General features: G+C 40.3%; 1 protein-coding gene across 3 annotated transcripts in view; it reads right to left on the bottom strand.

The window, feature by feature from the left end:
* Nucleotides 1–13,039, bottom strand: part of nfatc3a (nuclear factor of activated T cells 3a) — a 183,800-nt gene extending 170,761 nt beyond the window's left edge. The window contains exon 1 of one of the 3 annotated variants that reach the window (XM_043707036.2): nucleotides 12,740–13,039. In XM_043707036.2, the coding sequence (XP_043562971.2) occupies nucleotides 12,740–12,827 (88 nt within the window). In that variant the 5' untranslated portion in view covers nucleotides 12,828–13,039. Of the gene's footprint in view, nucleotides 1–11,471; nucleotides 11,986–12,739 lie in introns of those variants that run through there. The other 2 variants (XM_043707037.2, XM_043707038.2) reach the window with 2 other exon arrangements.
* Nucleotides 13,040–13,763: the final 724 nt, after the last annotated feature.

The following is a 13,763-nucleotide window of genomic DNA, read 5'->3' as shown; positions in this document are numbered from 1 at the left end:
GACATAATTGTAGCAATGGAAGAGAGTAGTGCATGAGACCAAAGGTACAACAAAATTCATTTGTATCTGTAGACACAGTTTAAGCTATGCTGATTCAACGGAATAATTCAGCTCCCACAAACAACTGCAATAAGTACAGTTAATTCCATTCCCTTATAGTGTTAGGGTGAGTAACTTCTGTAAAATGAGATCCAGTAATATCATTAGATTTCACCATGCTTGAAAGATGCAAAGAAGAAAAAGTTGACTTATTTTAATGGGGTCCCAATCATAAATCTCAAGAGTTGCAAAAATCAGCAAAATATCTATAAAATGCTTTTTGAAAAGGATGCTCAAAGCTAGTCTGGTCAGTTTTATTAGCAATCATTTGAGAGAAATTTGAGCATGGAGAAACACAATAGGAAATATGTATGAGATATATAATTTATTCCTATAATGATTATAGCTACTCACTGATTGTCAAACACACTATAGCATCTGGTGCAATATGGGCACATGTCCCCTTAAAGCTATTTTATAGATATTTTCTGATCAACCTGTTGATAGAGATATCATTCAGGAGCAGATGGGGTTTGAACCCAAGGACACAACCATTGAGCCCCAACAGCCCCAGAGATACTTCATATTAATCAAACACCAAGTGAGTTCATTCAATGGTTTATTGATATTCAGGTTCAAGCTCGGAATTCTATTTTTACTTGGAGAATAATCAGCAGAAAACCTACATCTGAAGTTGAATATCACCATGGTTGAGGAGAAGAAAAAACAAATTGCCAAGAAAAGGCGCCAAGAAAGCAGTGAAGAGGCCACCAGCAAAGACCTGCAAGAAGAGAAAGTCCAAGAAAGATAGTTATATCATCTACGTCAACAAAGTGATTAAACAGGTCCACCCTAGCATAATTATCTCCTCCAACGGCATAAGCATTACGAACTTTTTAGACAACAATGTTTGAATGCATCGTCAGGGTGTCTTCCTGCCTGGCCCATGCCAATAAGTGTAGCATCATCAGTTCCTGGAAGATCCAAATTGTCGTGTGCCTGCTATTATCTGGGGAGTTTTCCAAGCACGTTGCATTGGAGGACACAAAGGCAGTGTCAAACAGCGTGGTGCTGGAAAAGCATAGCTGGTCAGGCAGCATCCAAGGAGCAGGAGAGTCAACATTTCGAGCACAAGCTCTTCAGGGAGGGGGGGTGGGCAGCAGCAGAGGGCTAAGAGATAAATGGGAGGGGGGGATGGGGCTGGGAGGAAGGTAGCTGGGAATGTGATAGGAAGATGAAGGTGGGGGAGAAAGTGATAGATCAGAGAGGAGAGTGGAGCAGATAGGTGGGAAGGAAGAGAGAGATAGGTAGGACAGTTCAAAACGAAGGTGCCGAGTTGGAAGGTTGGATCTGGGCTAAGGTGGGGAGAGGGGAAATGGGGAAACTGGCGAAATCCACACTGATCCAGTGTGGTTGGAAGTTCCCAAGGCAGAAGGTGAGGCATTCTTCCTCCAGGCATCGGGTGGCTAGAGTTTGGCAGTGGAGGCAGCCCAGGGCTTGCATTTCCTTGGCAGAGTGGGAGGGGGGAGTTAAAGTGCTCGGCCACAGGGCGGTAAGATTGTTTACTGTACGTGTCCCAGAGACGTTCTCTGAAACATTCGCAAGTTGGCATCTTGTCTCCCCAATGAAGAGAAGACCACATTGAGAGCAATGGCAGTGACCAAGTATACAAGCTCTAAGTAAATCGAGTTTTACTGAAACAAAAACTTGCAAACATTGTAATTCTACTGTATGTCACCCTTGTGGAAAACCAGATGCAGCTTGCAGATGACACCAAAATTGGTGATGTATTGGACAGCAAAGGTGGTTACCTCAGAGTACAATGGAGTCTTGATCAAATGGGCTGAGGAATGGCAGATGGAGTTTAGACTCGATAAATGGAAGGTGGTTACATTTTGGTAGGGCAGGATTTGTACACTTAATGGTAAGGTTCTGGGGAGTGTTGCTGAACAAAGAGACCTTGAAGTGCAGGTTCACAGTTTCTTGAAAGTGGAGTCGCAGGTAGACAGAGTAGCGAAGAAGACCTTTATTGAAAAGCGGTCTGAGCAGGGGAGTTGGGAGGTCATGTTGTAGCTGTACAGGTCATTGGTTAAGTCATTTTTGGAATACTACATGCAATTCTGGTCTCCCTGCTATAGGAAAGATGTTGTTAAACTTCAAAGGTTCAGAGATCATTTACAAGAATGTTGCCAAGGTTGAAGATTTTGAGGTATTGGGAGAGGCGAGGGCTATTTTCCCTATAAAAGTTTCTAAAATCATGAGGGGCATTGATAGGGTGAATAGCCAAGGTCTTTTCCCCAGGGTAGGAGAGTCTAAAACTAGAGGACATAAGTTTAAGGTGAGAGGGGAAAGATTTAAAAGGGACCAAGGAGGCAACTTTTTCACGCAGAGAGAGGCGCATGTATGGATTGAATATGGAGAGGAATTGGTGGAGGCTGGTACAATTAGTTGGCAAGGGTCTGTTTCTATTACTCTATGCATCTGAGTGCATTTTTGATTATTAAGTTAGAAAATAACTAACAGCTAAAAGCATTAGGATAATAACTGTAACACACATATCAAGGGTATTTGGATGTGTTTGAGAGTTTGTTGATAAATGGACAAACAGCTCTAACAAGGCACATCAAAGCAAGTGTCAAGCAGTATCCAACGATGCTCTGCGAGAACAGCAGGGATGTACCTTTGGCACCTCATTATTGATTTCACTTGGAAATTATTGAAGTCGTCAAAGTATTGCAGCTGCTGGATAAAATACACAAGCTGTACTAAGATGAACTGTGCTGGAGATATTCATGCTAGAAACTTAAAACACTGGTCAGAAAGACAAAAAAGCTATAAATTGAATATTGTTGACACTTCTTAATGAAGCAGGAGCTGGAGATTATGTTACCAAGGGATGCACTGTTACTTAGTCTTACTACTGCACGCATCACAGCATAAAGTAAATGTACCTCTCCCTATTACTATGTTAGCCACTTAAGTACCTTAGGTATAACAGATTTTTAATAAAACAATCCATCAACTAGGTTTCTTTAATAAATGGAAAATATTGAATTATTAAAATAAAAAACTTGTTCAAGCAAGTTTGAAAAACTGGTTGTTAATATGGAAGTATAAGTGTTATCCATTTAAATAACTCAAAACTCAAAAGATTAACTCTTCAGGAAAAGAGAAAACAAAATTGATTTTGTTTCTCTGCAAATGTTCAAGTTAAAACAGAAGTAGGTCCTGCTAATTAGGGTTACTCTGAAAGGCAAAAAAAAAAGGAAAAGATGAAAATGTTCTAAAGTCGGTAACTGATGTTCTGGCACTTGTGATCAAATCACTAGCTATGCATGGTTACCTTTGGAGTCTTCATATTGCTGTTTTTATACTTCCAAGTAAAATGTTACAGTAATCTCCATTAAGTAGTCTGAAGTCCAAAATCAGACAGATTTTGTGTGAGACAGCGGGAATTCACACAACATGTACACAAAGGACACAGGATAAAGCAATGTGTCTGATTAGCACCCCAGCCATCATCTTAAACATTTACTCCATCATTCATATAGCGGCAGCAGTATACACTGTACGAGACAATTTGCAGCAATTTGCCAAAGTTCCTTTGACAGCACCTTTCGAACTCTCAACATCTGCACCCTAGAAGAACAAAGATAACAGATGCATTGAAATACCATTACCTGCAACTTCTCTGTGAAATCGCACTCTATCCTGACTTGGAAATGTATCACTATTTTTTCACTGTCCCTGGGTCAAATTTGTCCCAACAGTACTGAATTTATTGAGGCAACATGAACTGCAGCAGTTTAAGAAGGGAACTTCCTCTATTTCTTTAAGGGCAAACAGAAGTAGGAAGTAAACGCAAGTCTTGCCAGCAAGATTCAGATTCCATGGATGAATTTTTAAAAATCTGATAAAGCATGTTTGCAATGCAATTCAAGTGTTAAAACTGAAAAGCATAGATGTTTCTTATTTTATTTTGAACTGGAAATACAAACATAACTAGACAAAATAATCTCAGATTGATCTTTGTTTATTGTATGTAAGCACAGAACTGGATAAGCTGTCAGACAGCTTTCCTTTCCAGAGTTTAATTGACTTTTTGAATAAGGTGATGTCTTCTGCAAATATTCAAAGGGAACTGCCTAAGTTTTTGGAATATCACAACATACAAAGGACAGTTGTGTTGCTTATTTGCAATACTAACGCATGGTATTGTTCAACAGTTGATTTCTTGATCATTGGTTTTATTTGTCAATATTAACAGCAATTTAACTCAGGGCCTGAGAGAAAGTGGATATCTTACAAATTAAACTACACATTTGCAGCTTAATAGTAATATGAATTATCATGTCATAATACAAATAAACATTTAAGATCAAACGATCATAACAAATAGAAACTGGCATATGCCATTTGGCCCACTGAGCATCCTTCACCATTCAATAAGACAGTGGCTGATCTGATCATGTCTCAACTCCACTTTTCTGTCTACGCCATAACCCTCGACTACCTTACAGATCAAATATCTAACTCAGCCTTGATTATTCTTTGGGGTACAGAATTCCAAACCCTAATGACTCCTAGAAGAAAAATTCCACCTCAACTCTGTCTTAGTGGGACACCCTTTATTTTAAACTGCGAATCCCATTTCTATACTCCCCATTGCGAAAATATCCTCTCATCATCTACACTGGCAAGTTTCCTCAGAATCCTACATTTCAATAAGATCACCAGTCATGCTGCTAAATACCAATGAGTATAGCCCAATCTGCTCAAGTTTATTTCATAAGACAATTCAGTAACCTCAGGGAACAGGTTAGTGAACCTTCATTGAACTGCTTCCAATGCAAATACATCCCTTATTAAGTTTGAATGTGAATACAAGATGCATGATTAGTAAGTTTGCAGATGACACCAAAATAGATAGTGCAGTGGACAGTGAAAAGGATTATCTCAGAGTGCAAAGGGACCTTGGTCAGATGGGCCAATGAGTAGAAGATAGAGTTTAATTTAGATAAATGTGAGGTGTTGCACTTTGGTTTGGCAAACCAAGGCAGGACTTATATAGTTTATAGTAGGGTACTGGGGAATGTTGCTGAACAAAGAGACCTTGGGTGCAGGTGCATAGTTTCTTTAAAGCAGAGTTACAGGTAGGCAGGGTGGTGAAGAGGGTATTTGGTATGCTTGCTTTCATTAGTCAAAACATTGAGTATAAAAGTTGGGAGATCATGTTGCAGCTGCACAGGACATTGGGTAAGGCAGCAGTTGGAATACTGGTTCAATTCTGGTCACCCTTTTAGAGGAAGGATGTTCTTAAATTTGAGAGGGTGCAGACAAGATATGAGGATATTGCCAGGATTGGAGGGTTTGAGTTATAGGGAAAGGTTGAATAGGCTGGAGCTTTTTGCCCCTGGAGCATTGGAGTCTGAGGGGTGACCTTACAGAAGTTTATAAAATCATAAAAGGCATGTATAGGGTTAATAGTCAGGGTCTTTTTCCTTGGGTGAGAGTGTCCAAAACTAGATAGCACAGGTTTAAGACGAGGGGAGAAAGATTGCATAGAATCATAGAATCCCTACAGTGTGGAAACGGGCCCTTCAGCCCAACAAGTCCACACCGATCCTCTGAAGAGTATGCAACTCAAACCCATTTCCCTGCGTGATTACTGTACATTTACCTCTGACTAATGCACCTAACCTACACATCCTTGAACACTCTGAGCAATTTAACATGGCCAATTTACCTAACCTGCACATCTTTGGACTGAGGGGGGAACAGGAGCACCTGGAGGGAAGCCAGGCAGGCAAGGGGAGAATGCGCAAACTCCACACATTCAGTTGCCCAAGGTTGAATTTGAAACTGGATCTCTGGCGCTGTGAGGCAGCGGTGCTAACCACTGAGCCACTGTGCAATCCTTTCAAAAGATCGGAGGATTAACTTTTTCCACTTAGAGGGCACTGTATATACGGAACAAACTGCCAGAGGAAATGGTGGAGACCTGGAACAATTACATCATTTAAAAAGGAATCTGAATGTGTATCTGAATAGGAAGGGTATGGTGAGATACAGGCTAAATGAAGGCAAATGAGACTAGGTCAAATTGTGACATCGAATCAACGTGGACAAGTTGGATCGAAGGGTCTGCTTCTGTGCTGTATGACTATATGACTCTAAGTAAGGGACCAAAGGATCGACTGAATTAGGGTTATTTACAAGGCTGACAGAATATGGCTAATGTGGTGCCACTATTTAGGAAAGGTGTTAAGGACAAGCCAGGGAACTATAGACTGGTGAGTCTGACATCAATGGTGGGCAAGTTGTTGGGAGGGAATCCTGAGGGACAGGTTGTACATGTATTTGGAAAGGCAAGGACTGATTAAGGATAGTCAACTTGGCTTTGTGCATGGGAAATCGTGCCTTACAAACTTGATTGAGTTTTCTGAAGAAGTAATAAAGAGGATTTCTGAGGGCAGAGCGGTAGACGTCACCTATATGGACTTCAGTAAGGCGTTCAACAAGGTGCCCCATGGGAGACTGGTTATTAAGGTTAGATCTCATGGAATACAGGGAGAACTAGCCATTTGGATACCGAACTTGCTCAAAGGTAGAAGACAGAGGGTGGTGGTGGAGGCCTGTAACCAGTGAAGTGCCACAAGGATCATGCTGGGTCCACCATTTTTCGTCATTTAAATAAATGATTTGTATCTGAGCATAAGAGGTATAGTTAGTAAGTTTACAGATGACACCAAAATTGGAGGTGTCGTGGACAGCGAAGAGGGTTACCTCAGATTACAATGAGATCTTTATCACATGGGCCAATGGGCTTGAGAAGTGGCAGATGGAGTTTAATTCAGATAAATGCGGGGCGCTGCATTTTGGGAAAGCAAATCTTAGCAGGACTTATACACTTAATGGGAAGGTCCTAGGGAGTGTTGCTGAACAAAGAGACCTTGGAATGCAGGTTATAGCTCCTTGAAAGTAGAGTCGCAGGTAGATAGAATAGTGAAGGCGGCATTCGGTATGCTTTCCTTTATTGGTCAGATATGGAGTACAGGAGTTGGGACGTCATGTTGGATATTGGTTGGGCCACTTTTGGAACACTGCGTACAATTCTGGTCTCCTTCCTATCGGAAGAATGTTGTGAAACTTGAAAGGGTTCAGAAAAGATTTACAAGGATGTTGCCAGGGTTGGAGGACTTGAGCTATAGGGAGAGGTTGAATAGGCCAGGGCTGTTTTCCCCGAAACGTCGGAGGCTAACGGGTGACCTTATAGAGGTTTATAAAATCAGGAGGCACATGGATAGGATAAATAGACAAAGTCCCTTCCCTGGGGTGGGGGGAGTTCAGAACTCGTGTGCACAGGTTTAGGGTGAGTGGGGAAAGATTTAAAAGAGACCCAAGGGGCAACATTTTCATGCAGACTGTGTTGCATGTGTGGAATGGACTGCCAGAGGAAGTGGTGGAGGCTGATACAATTACAACATTTAAAAGGCATTTGGATGGGTATATGAATAGGAAGGGTTTGGAGCGAAATGGGCCAGGTGCTGGCAGGTGGGACTAGATTAGGTTGGGATATCTGGTTGGCATGGACAAGTTGGACTGAAGGTCTGTTTCTGTGTTGCACATCTCTATGACTCTATTCTAATTGCCTTCCAAATTATTAGTAGTAGCTGCATGATAACGTTTTGTAATTACATTGCCCAAATCTCTCTGAACTGTCACATTCTCCAATCTCTCTTTTTAGACATTGTTTTTCTATTTTACCTGAAAAAGTGGTCATCCTCACGTTTTTCCACACTGTACTATATCTACCACTTATCCACTCACTCAACCCATCTGTATCACTTTTCAGACTCTGAATACTCCTTTTGACTTGCTGTCATATCTATCATTGCATCAGCAAATTTGGCCATAATATAGTCAGCTTCTTCGCTGTAGTCACTGAAACTTATGGCACTCCGCTAATTAGTTTGCCAAGCTGAAAATTACCCATTTACCTTAACTCCCTGCTTCCATATATTTATCCAAATCTTTAACCTTAACTTACCATGAAAAATGTATCAGAGAAAAAAAAATACCAATTGCAAACATTTAAAACTCTACAAAACATTCATCAAGAAGATATTTTGTTTTTAAGACCATCATCTTACTGTTTTCCCCAACTGTTCACAAGCATACACGGGAACCATTGCAAGGGCAATTACAGATGGACAACAAATGCTTGCATTGTTAGCAACACATCCCATAACAGATTTTTTTTTTAATTCTATGGCCTTGTGCTGAAGATCCTCTGTTCAACATCACAATGGCAGAAAATTAAGTGTTGTATATGCACAATTCACATGTATATTAATGAACCATAACTCAAATTATTTACCTCTTCCAAACAGAATGAAGCTATTGAGCTCCTATCACGTGATACTGTACAGCTTCAACTTTCAAGCAATACCCTGGATCACACTCCACAAATGCTCAACCTTACACTGCACATTCAACACAAATACTACCAAGAAAAACATTAATTATAGAAAATAAATGTTAGGAGTACAACAAAATCTCAGTATGCAGAAGTTGACAAATCTCACTGATTTGAATTCACCCCCAAAAAACAAAACTGTCTTTGCTGGACTGCATGATAGCCACAATAATTCTTTTATATGCTCAACAATTAATCATTTTAACTAGGAACACCCAATTCAAAGAATATTTTAAAAACCAGCATTTTCTGTTGGAGAATTAGAAAGGAACAAGCACAGACCATTTCAGAAGGCAACTCAAAACACAGCACTGTAATTCTTAATTTCTCAAAAGAACACACTAACAACACTCATAACAATAAAACCCACATGACATTTTAAGAGTAAGTTAAACATAACATTCTCAAAAATTACTAATTCAAAATGAAAGCTTCTAGTCTGCACTAAAATATAATTTTCTTATCTTCCTAAAATGATGCCAGATGTGGGAACAGAATTATATTTGCATCCCAAAAATAAATATTCCTCAAAATAAAATGCAAATATAAAGTCATTCAAAAATTGAAATTTAGCATTATAGAGGATCTTGTGTTAATTAGCAGGATTTTTTCTGCAGTTTGTTGAGCTGAGAACAGTTGTTTTTGTAAACACAGCTGTAGATATCATTTGGCACCTAAGCAAATGACAGTTCAAACACTAGCTCTGTAATTCACAATAGTAAACAAATATCATGCTTACAATGAATAAACGTCACTGTTTGTGATAAATAATGTGGCACTGTAATCAATTTCAACCAAGCAAAGTAAAAATGTAGTACATTGCCCTCCAATAATTAATGAATAAAAACACTGCAAGCTAAAAGCCCTGACACATTGCTGAAGCCAGTTGATGAGCCCTCTCAAAAAATACTCAAGCAACTCTGAACGCTACTGTCAACACAACACTGATGCACTACTTCAAAATACCATTGCTATAATTAGCAGCCACCTACGTAAAGGCTTACACAAGGCTGAAACATTCCTACTGATGAACGCTGATCCACTTTTATTATATCAAAACTTTGCTCTCATTGATAAAGTGAAAATATTTTACAAGAACAAACAAGGAAGCAAAACTGAATAAAAACCTAAAAGAACTGAGGATGTTGAAAATCAGAAACAAAGATGAAAATTGCTGGAAAATCTTAGCAGATTGACAGGCAACTGAAGAGAAATCAGAGTTAACACCTCGGGTCCAGTGACCCTTTTAGAAAACTCAGTTCGGATGCTGCCAGACCTGCTGAGATTTTCCAGGAATTTCTGTTACTGAAGTAAAATTGAAGTTTGATATTCAGCTGTTGAGTGAAGCTAAAAATTAAGCTTTTTCCGCTATCCAATAAATACACATGGCAATAATAAGTTAAAACTGAATGAAAACCATTTATCAAACCTTTTCACACCACAAACGTAGTTCACAGTAACCTGCACAAATGGAAGTAAGTAGGTAACGAGAAAACAGAATTATAATTTTTAAAATCCGGACCAACACTTTCCAAGGCCTAAATTACAATTCTTGAAATCCAACTCACTCACTACAAAAGAGAATGAAAATACGGAGACCATCAATGCACTGTTTGTGCATCACATCCTAATTTTACTCCTCTTCTTCACTCCAAGACTCATGTCTTAATTAGGGTATATTGCCAAAGGGAGAATATTAGCCTTAATACTATTTGCCTCAGTGTCATTCTGTTCTCTTTAGTCATGAAGGAGACAGATATCTCAAAATCTTTCAGCATGTTGATAATATTCCCTTTCAATCTTATTGTCTGATAACAGATTTCTTTAAAGCATTATAATATGCTTCTTATATACACATACAATACTAAGTTAAGCTTTTTTCATGTTAATATTGTCTTAGGTATTAAAATCACAAGAAAATTAAACATGCACTTAACATGCATGGTATATTCAGTTATCTCTGCCATTTCTTGTTACTTATTAAAAGATGACACTTTACCCATAACCTGGACCTTTTCTCGGTCCTTATTCTCCCCATCCACTAGAATGTAATGACCGTGTTATCAAATTAGAAGTCTAATCACCGAGATTTTTGTTTTGTCCAATTTGAATTTATAAATATTAAATTTTAGACGCAGAAGAAAAGCAATCATTGGTACCATACAACCAAAACTATTCCTTTAGTAACCAGTCAAATGCATAAGAGTATACAATTAAAGTAAATTATGCAGATAATTTATGAAGAAGCTTTTATCAAACCTTTCTTCTTGGACTTTCCCTTATTTTCCTTATTCTTCAGAGCTCAATGCATATGGACAAATTAATACAGCTGCCTGCCCTCCTCTGGTTTACAAATTCGGGATGACAAGTTAAGATGTGTGGTACATTTGAAGTAATATATTTTGACCAACAAATTTGCCGTAGAAAGTTTGAGATGGTTGTGAGGGGAAAGGCCAAAGATATGCATTTTTAACACCAAAGTTACAAGAGAAAGTTGATGCAATTACATTTCAGTAACCATATTCAATTTTACTAAGAATGAATCGTGTCACTGCACAACTGTAATTACTATTACACTAAATTTAAACTACTGAAATACCATACATAGCTATCTGATCTCTACTCCATGGAAACAAATCTCCTACTCATTATTTTGCAAAACACCTAGTATCCAACATTTAAAGTAGTTAACCTAGACATTACAAAGAGCCCCCTTTCTCATAAAATCTTGTAATAAATACAAACAGAAAAAATATGCAGAACACTAAGAACAGTATTTTGGAAGAACTTGGCTGAAAAGCTCCAAGAAACTGAAATCCAACTTAGTAACTACATCTGCAATTCTAATCAAGTCAAAATTGAAAATTAATTCTTAAAACAACGTTATCAGTGGATCCAGCTCAAAATATCAAAAAAAAGATGTAAAATGCATAATTCTAAAATTGCTGCTCACCTGATGTGCCAGAAAGCATCATGTATTTAGTCGTCTTGGTACTGAACAAAGTAAATCTGAACTCTTAAAGAAACGTGCACCTACGAGGTTTAGAAACCGTGATAGTCCTTTCACGGCAAAGTCAGTCTGATATTTAATTATAATTGACCAGGAGGCCGATGAAATTACAGTCGTTGAACTACTCAGACACTGCAGTAACTCGCACTCCACTTTCTTTTTCGAGTCTTGTACTGTCAATGTTCCTATCAAACCTGGAGACCACTTCAAAGAATAATGGCGATGTTTGCAGTAAGTAAATAGATGGGTACATGATAGCGGCCAAAATTAGCGATCAGATCTAGCAGCAGATTTCTACTATGCCATGGACTGCTGGAAGTGGATCTACCTTTCTGATCACCTCCCTCGTCTTAAATTCCACTGTCATCTGAACTACACATGGCGTGTCTAGGCAAATTTGATGACTTGGATGTTGGGCTCACTTCCAAGTCTACTTTAGTATATTCCCACGTCCCTCAAGAACGAGCAGAGATACAACACCTTCCCTTATTTACGTTTTGTAGCTCTCGTCCGATCGGACATCAGATGCACACACAGATGAAAGCCGTTTGCCAAACTAGTTTTAAACCGAGTGAGAGTGTGTGTGTGTGTGTGTGTGGGGGGGGGGGGGGGGTGCGTAGAAGAGAGAAGTAACGTGGGCAATATCCAGTTAGACATTCGATTCTGCGGTTAAGTAAAATTTACAAGCGAAATAATGCAATTGGTGCCAATTGATGTTGCAAGGGCATAACTAAATGATTCGGTTTCCTTGGAGAAGATAAAATCAAATCAAAGCTGGAACTTTGTATTTTTTTCAAAAATACGACCCCCCCAATAACAAGGCACACTTGGCCCCAGCAACTGGGTGCGTGCAAATAATACAATCCATCGCCATACGTCTCGAGCATGCATCCAGAAAACCACAAATCGGATGAGCACAGGAAAAGGTGGACGCGAAACCTGCCTTTCTGCTTTCCACATAAAATTCAAAACAAACGCCGCAAGAATAATGCCCGAAACCTCAGCATTTACCTCCAGGATCTAACCAGAAGATGTTCTTCTAAAACAAAACCCTGCTCAGGGAAAAAAAAAGAAACTAGCAAACTGTAACTTTTTTTTTCACTCTCGTTATTTTAAACCCCTTTCAATCTAGAATTATTTTAAATCCCCCCCCCCCCCCCACCAACCCAAACACCCGCCACCCCCCCCCCCAAAACATCCCGCATACAAACCTGCAGGGCCTAGTCCAGGCTGCGGACTGTCTTCACCAAATATCAGCCTAAAGTCAAACTCGTCATTGCCACTGTTTACAGTAGTCATCGGTTAGCAGTTTCCCTTTCCCCTACTTGTTTAATAAAGTTCATAACAGAAGCACCGGTCCCGGCTCTTTCTCTCTCTCCGCCAACTTTTTTTTTCCGGGTAGGGGGCGGGGGGGTGTTTGTTTGTTTGTTTTTTTTCTCTCTCTCTCTTTCCTGCTGTCCCGTTTGGAAACAGTTAACCGAGCTCTCCTTCCCCCCCACCCCCCAGACCCCGCTCCACCGACGCTGCGCCTCTCAAACTTTGCCGAGCCTCATCCCCGCGCCAGCCCGCGCACCCATCACCCCGCGCGCGCGCGCACACGCGCCGCCCGCCGTTGGTCACGCCGATGACGGCGACCCCGTCCGCTCCGCCCTCCCCGCGCGCACAGAGAGGGGAACGCCCACCAACCGGCCTCTCTTTTTCCGCCCCCCCAAAAAAAACCAAAGCAAGGGCGCATGCGCAATGCTCCCTTTCCTACCCCCCCCCCGCTCCCCCCAAGGCATTATGGGCGTTGTAGTCCCCCTGGCTCATTATCCATGTCCGGAGTGGGGAGTCTCCGCTGTCGTTTTCCTTTGACAAGTTTAATATCCCCGACGCAAAACAAACAACTGTGAACGCTGGAGCTCCGAAACAAAAGCAGAAATTGCATTCGACGTCAACTCTGCTTTCTTCCCCCCCACCACCATGCTGCCGCCAGACCTGCTGAGTTTCTCGAGCAGTTTCTGTGTTTGTTAAAGTCGCAACAAGGGCAAAAGTGTGCGTTGTTTTTTGAACACTTCCGCATCGCAACGGAGAACTAAGCGGAAAAACAGATTGTGGGCTTTCTTAATTCTGTGCCCTAATGTGGAGATGTGAAGTGGAAAAGCAGAACTGTTTCAAATTTCTTGCTTGAAGTCCCATTCAAAAGCAACAACTGAATTAAAACAGACAGAATTAAGATTCTTTCACGGCAGGTTG

Source organism: Chiloscyllium plagiosum, unplaced genomic scaffold (assembly GCF_037043375.1).
Source record: "Chiloscyllium plagiosum isolate Xiang-an unplaced genomic scaffold, Cpla_swu_hap1 HiC_scaffold_17, whole genome shotgun sequence".
Taxonomy (NCBI): domain Eukaryota; kingdom Metazoa; phylum Chordata; class Chondrichthyes; order Orectolobiformes; family Hemiscylliidae; genus Chiloscyllium; species Chiloscyllium plagiosum.
Note: the sequence above shows the minus strand (reverse complement) of the source record. Positions and strands in the feature narration are given on the sequence as shown.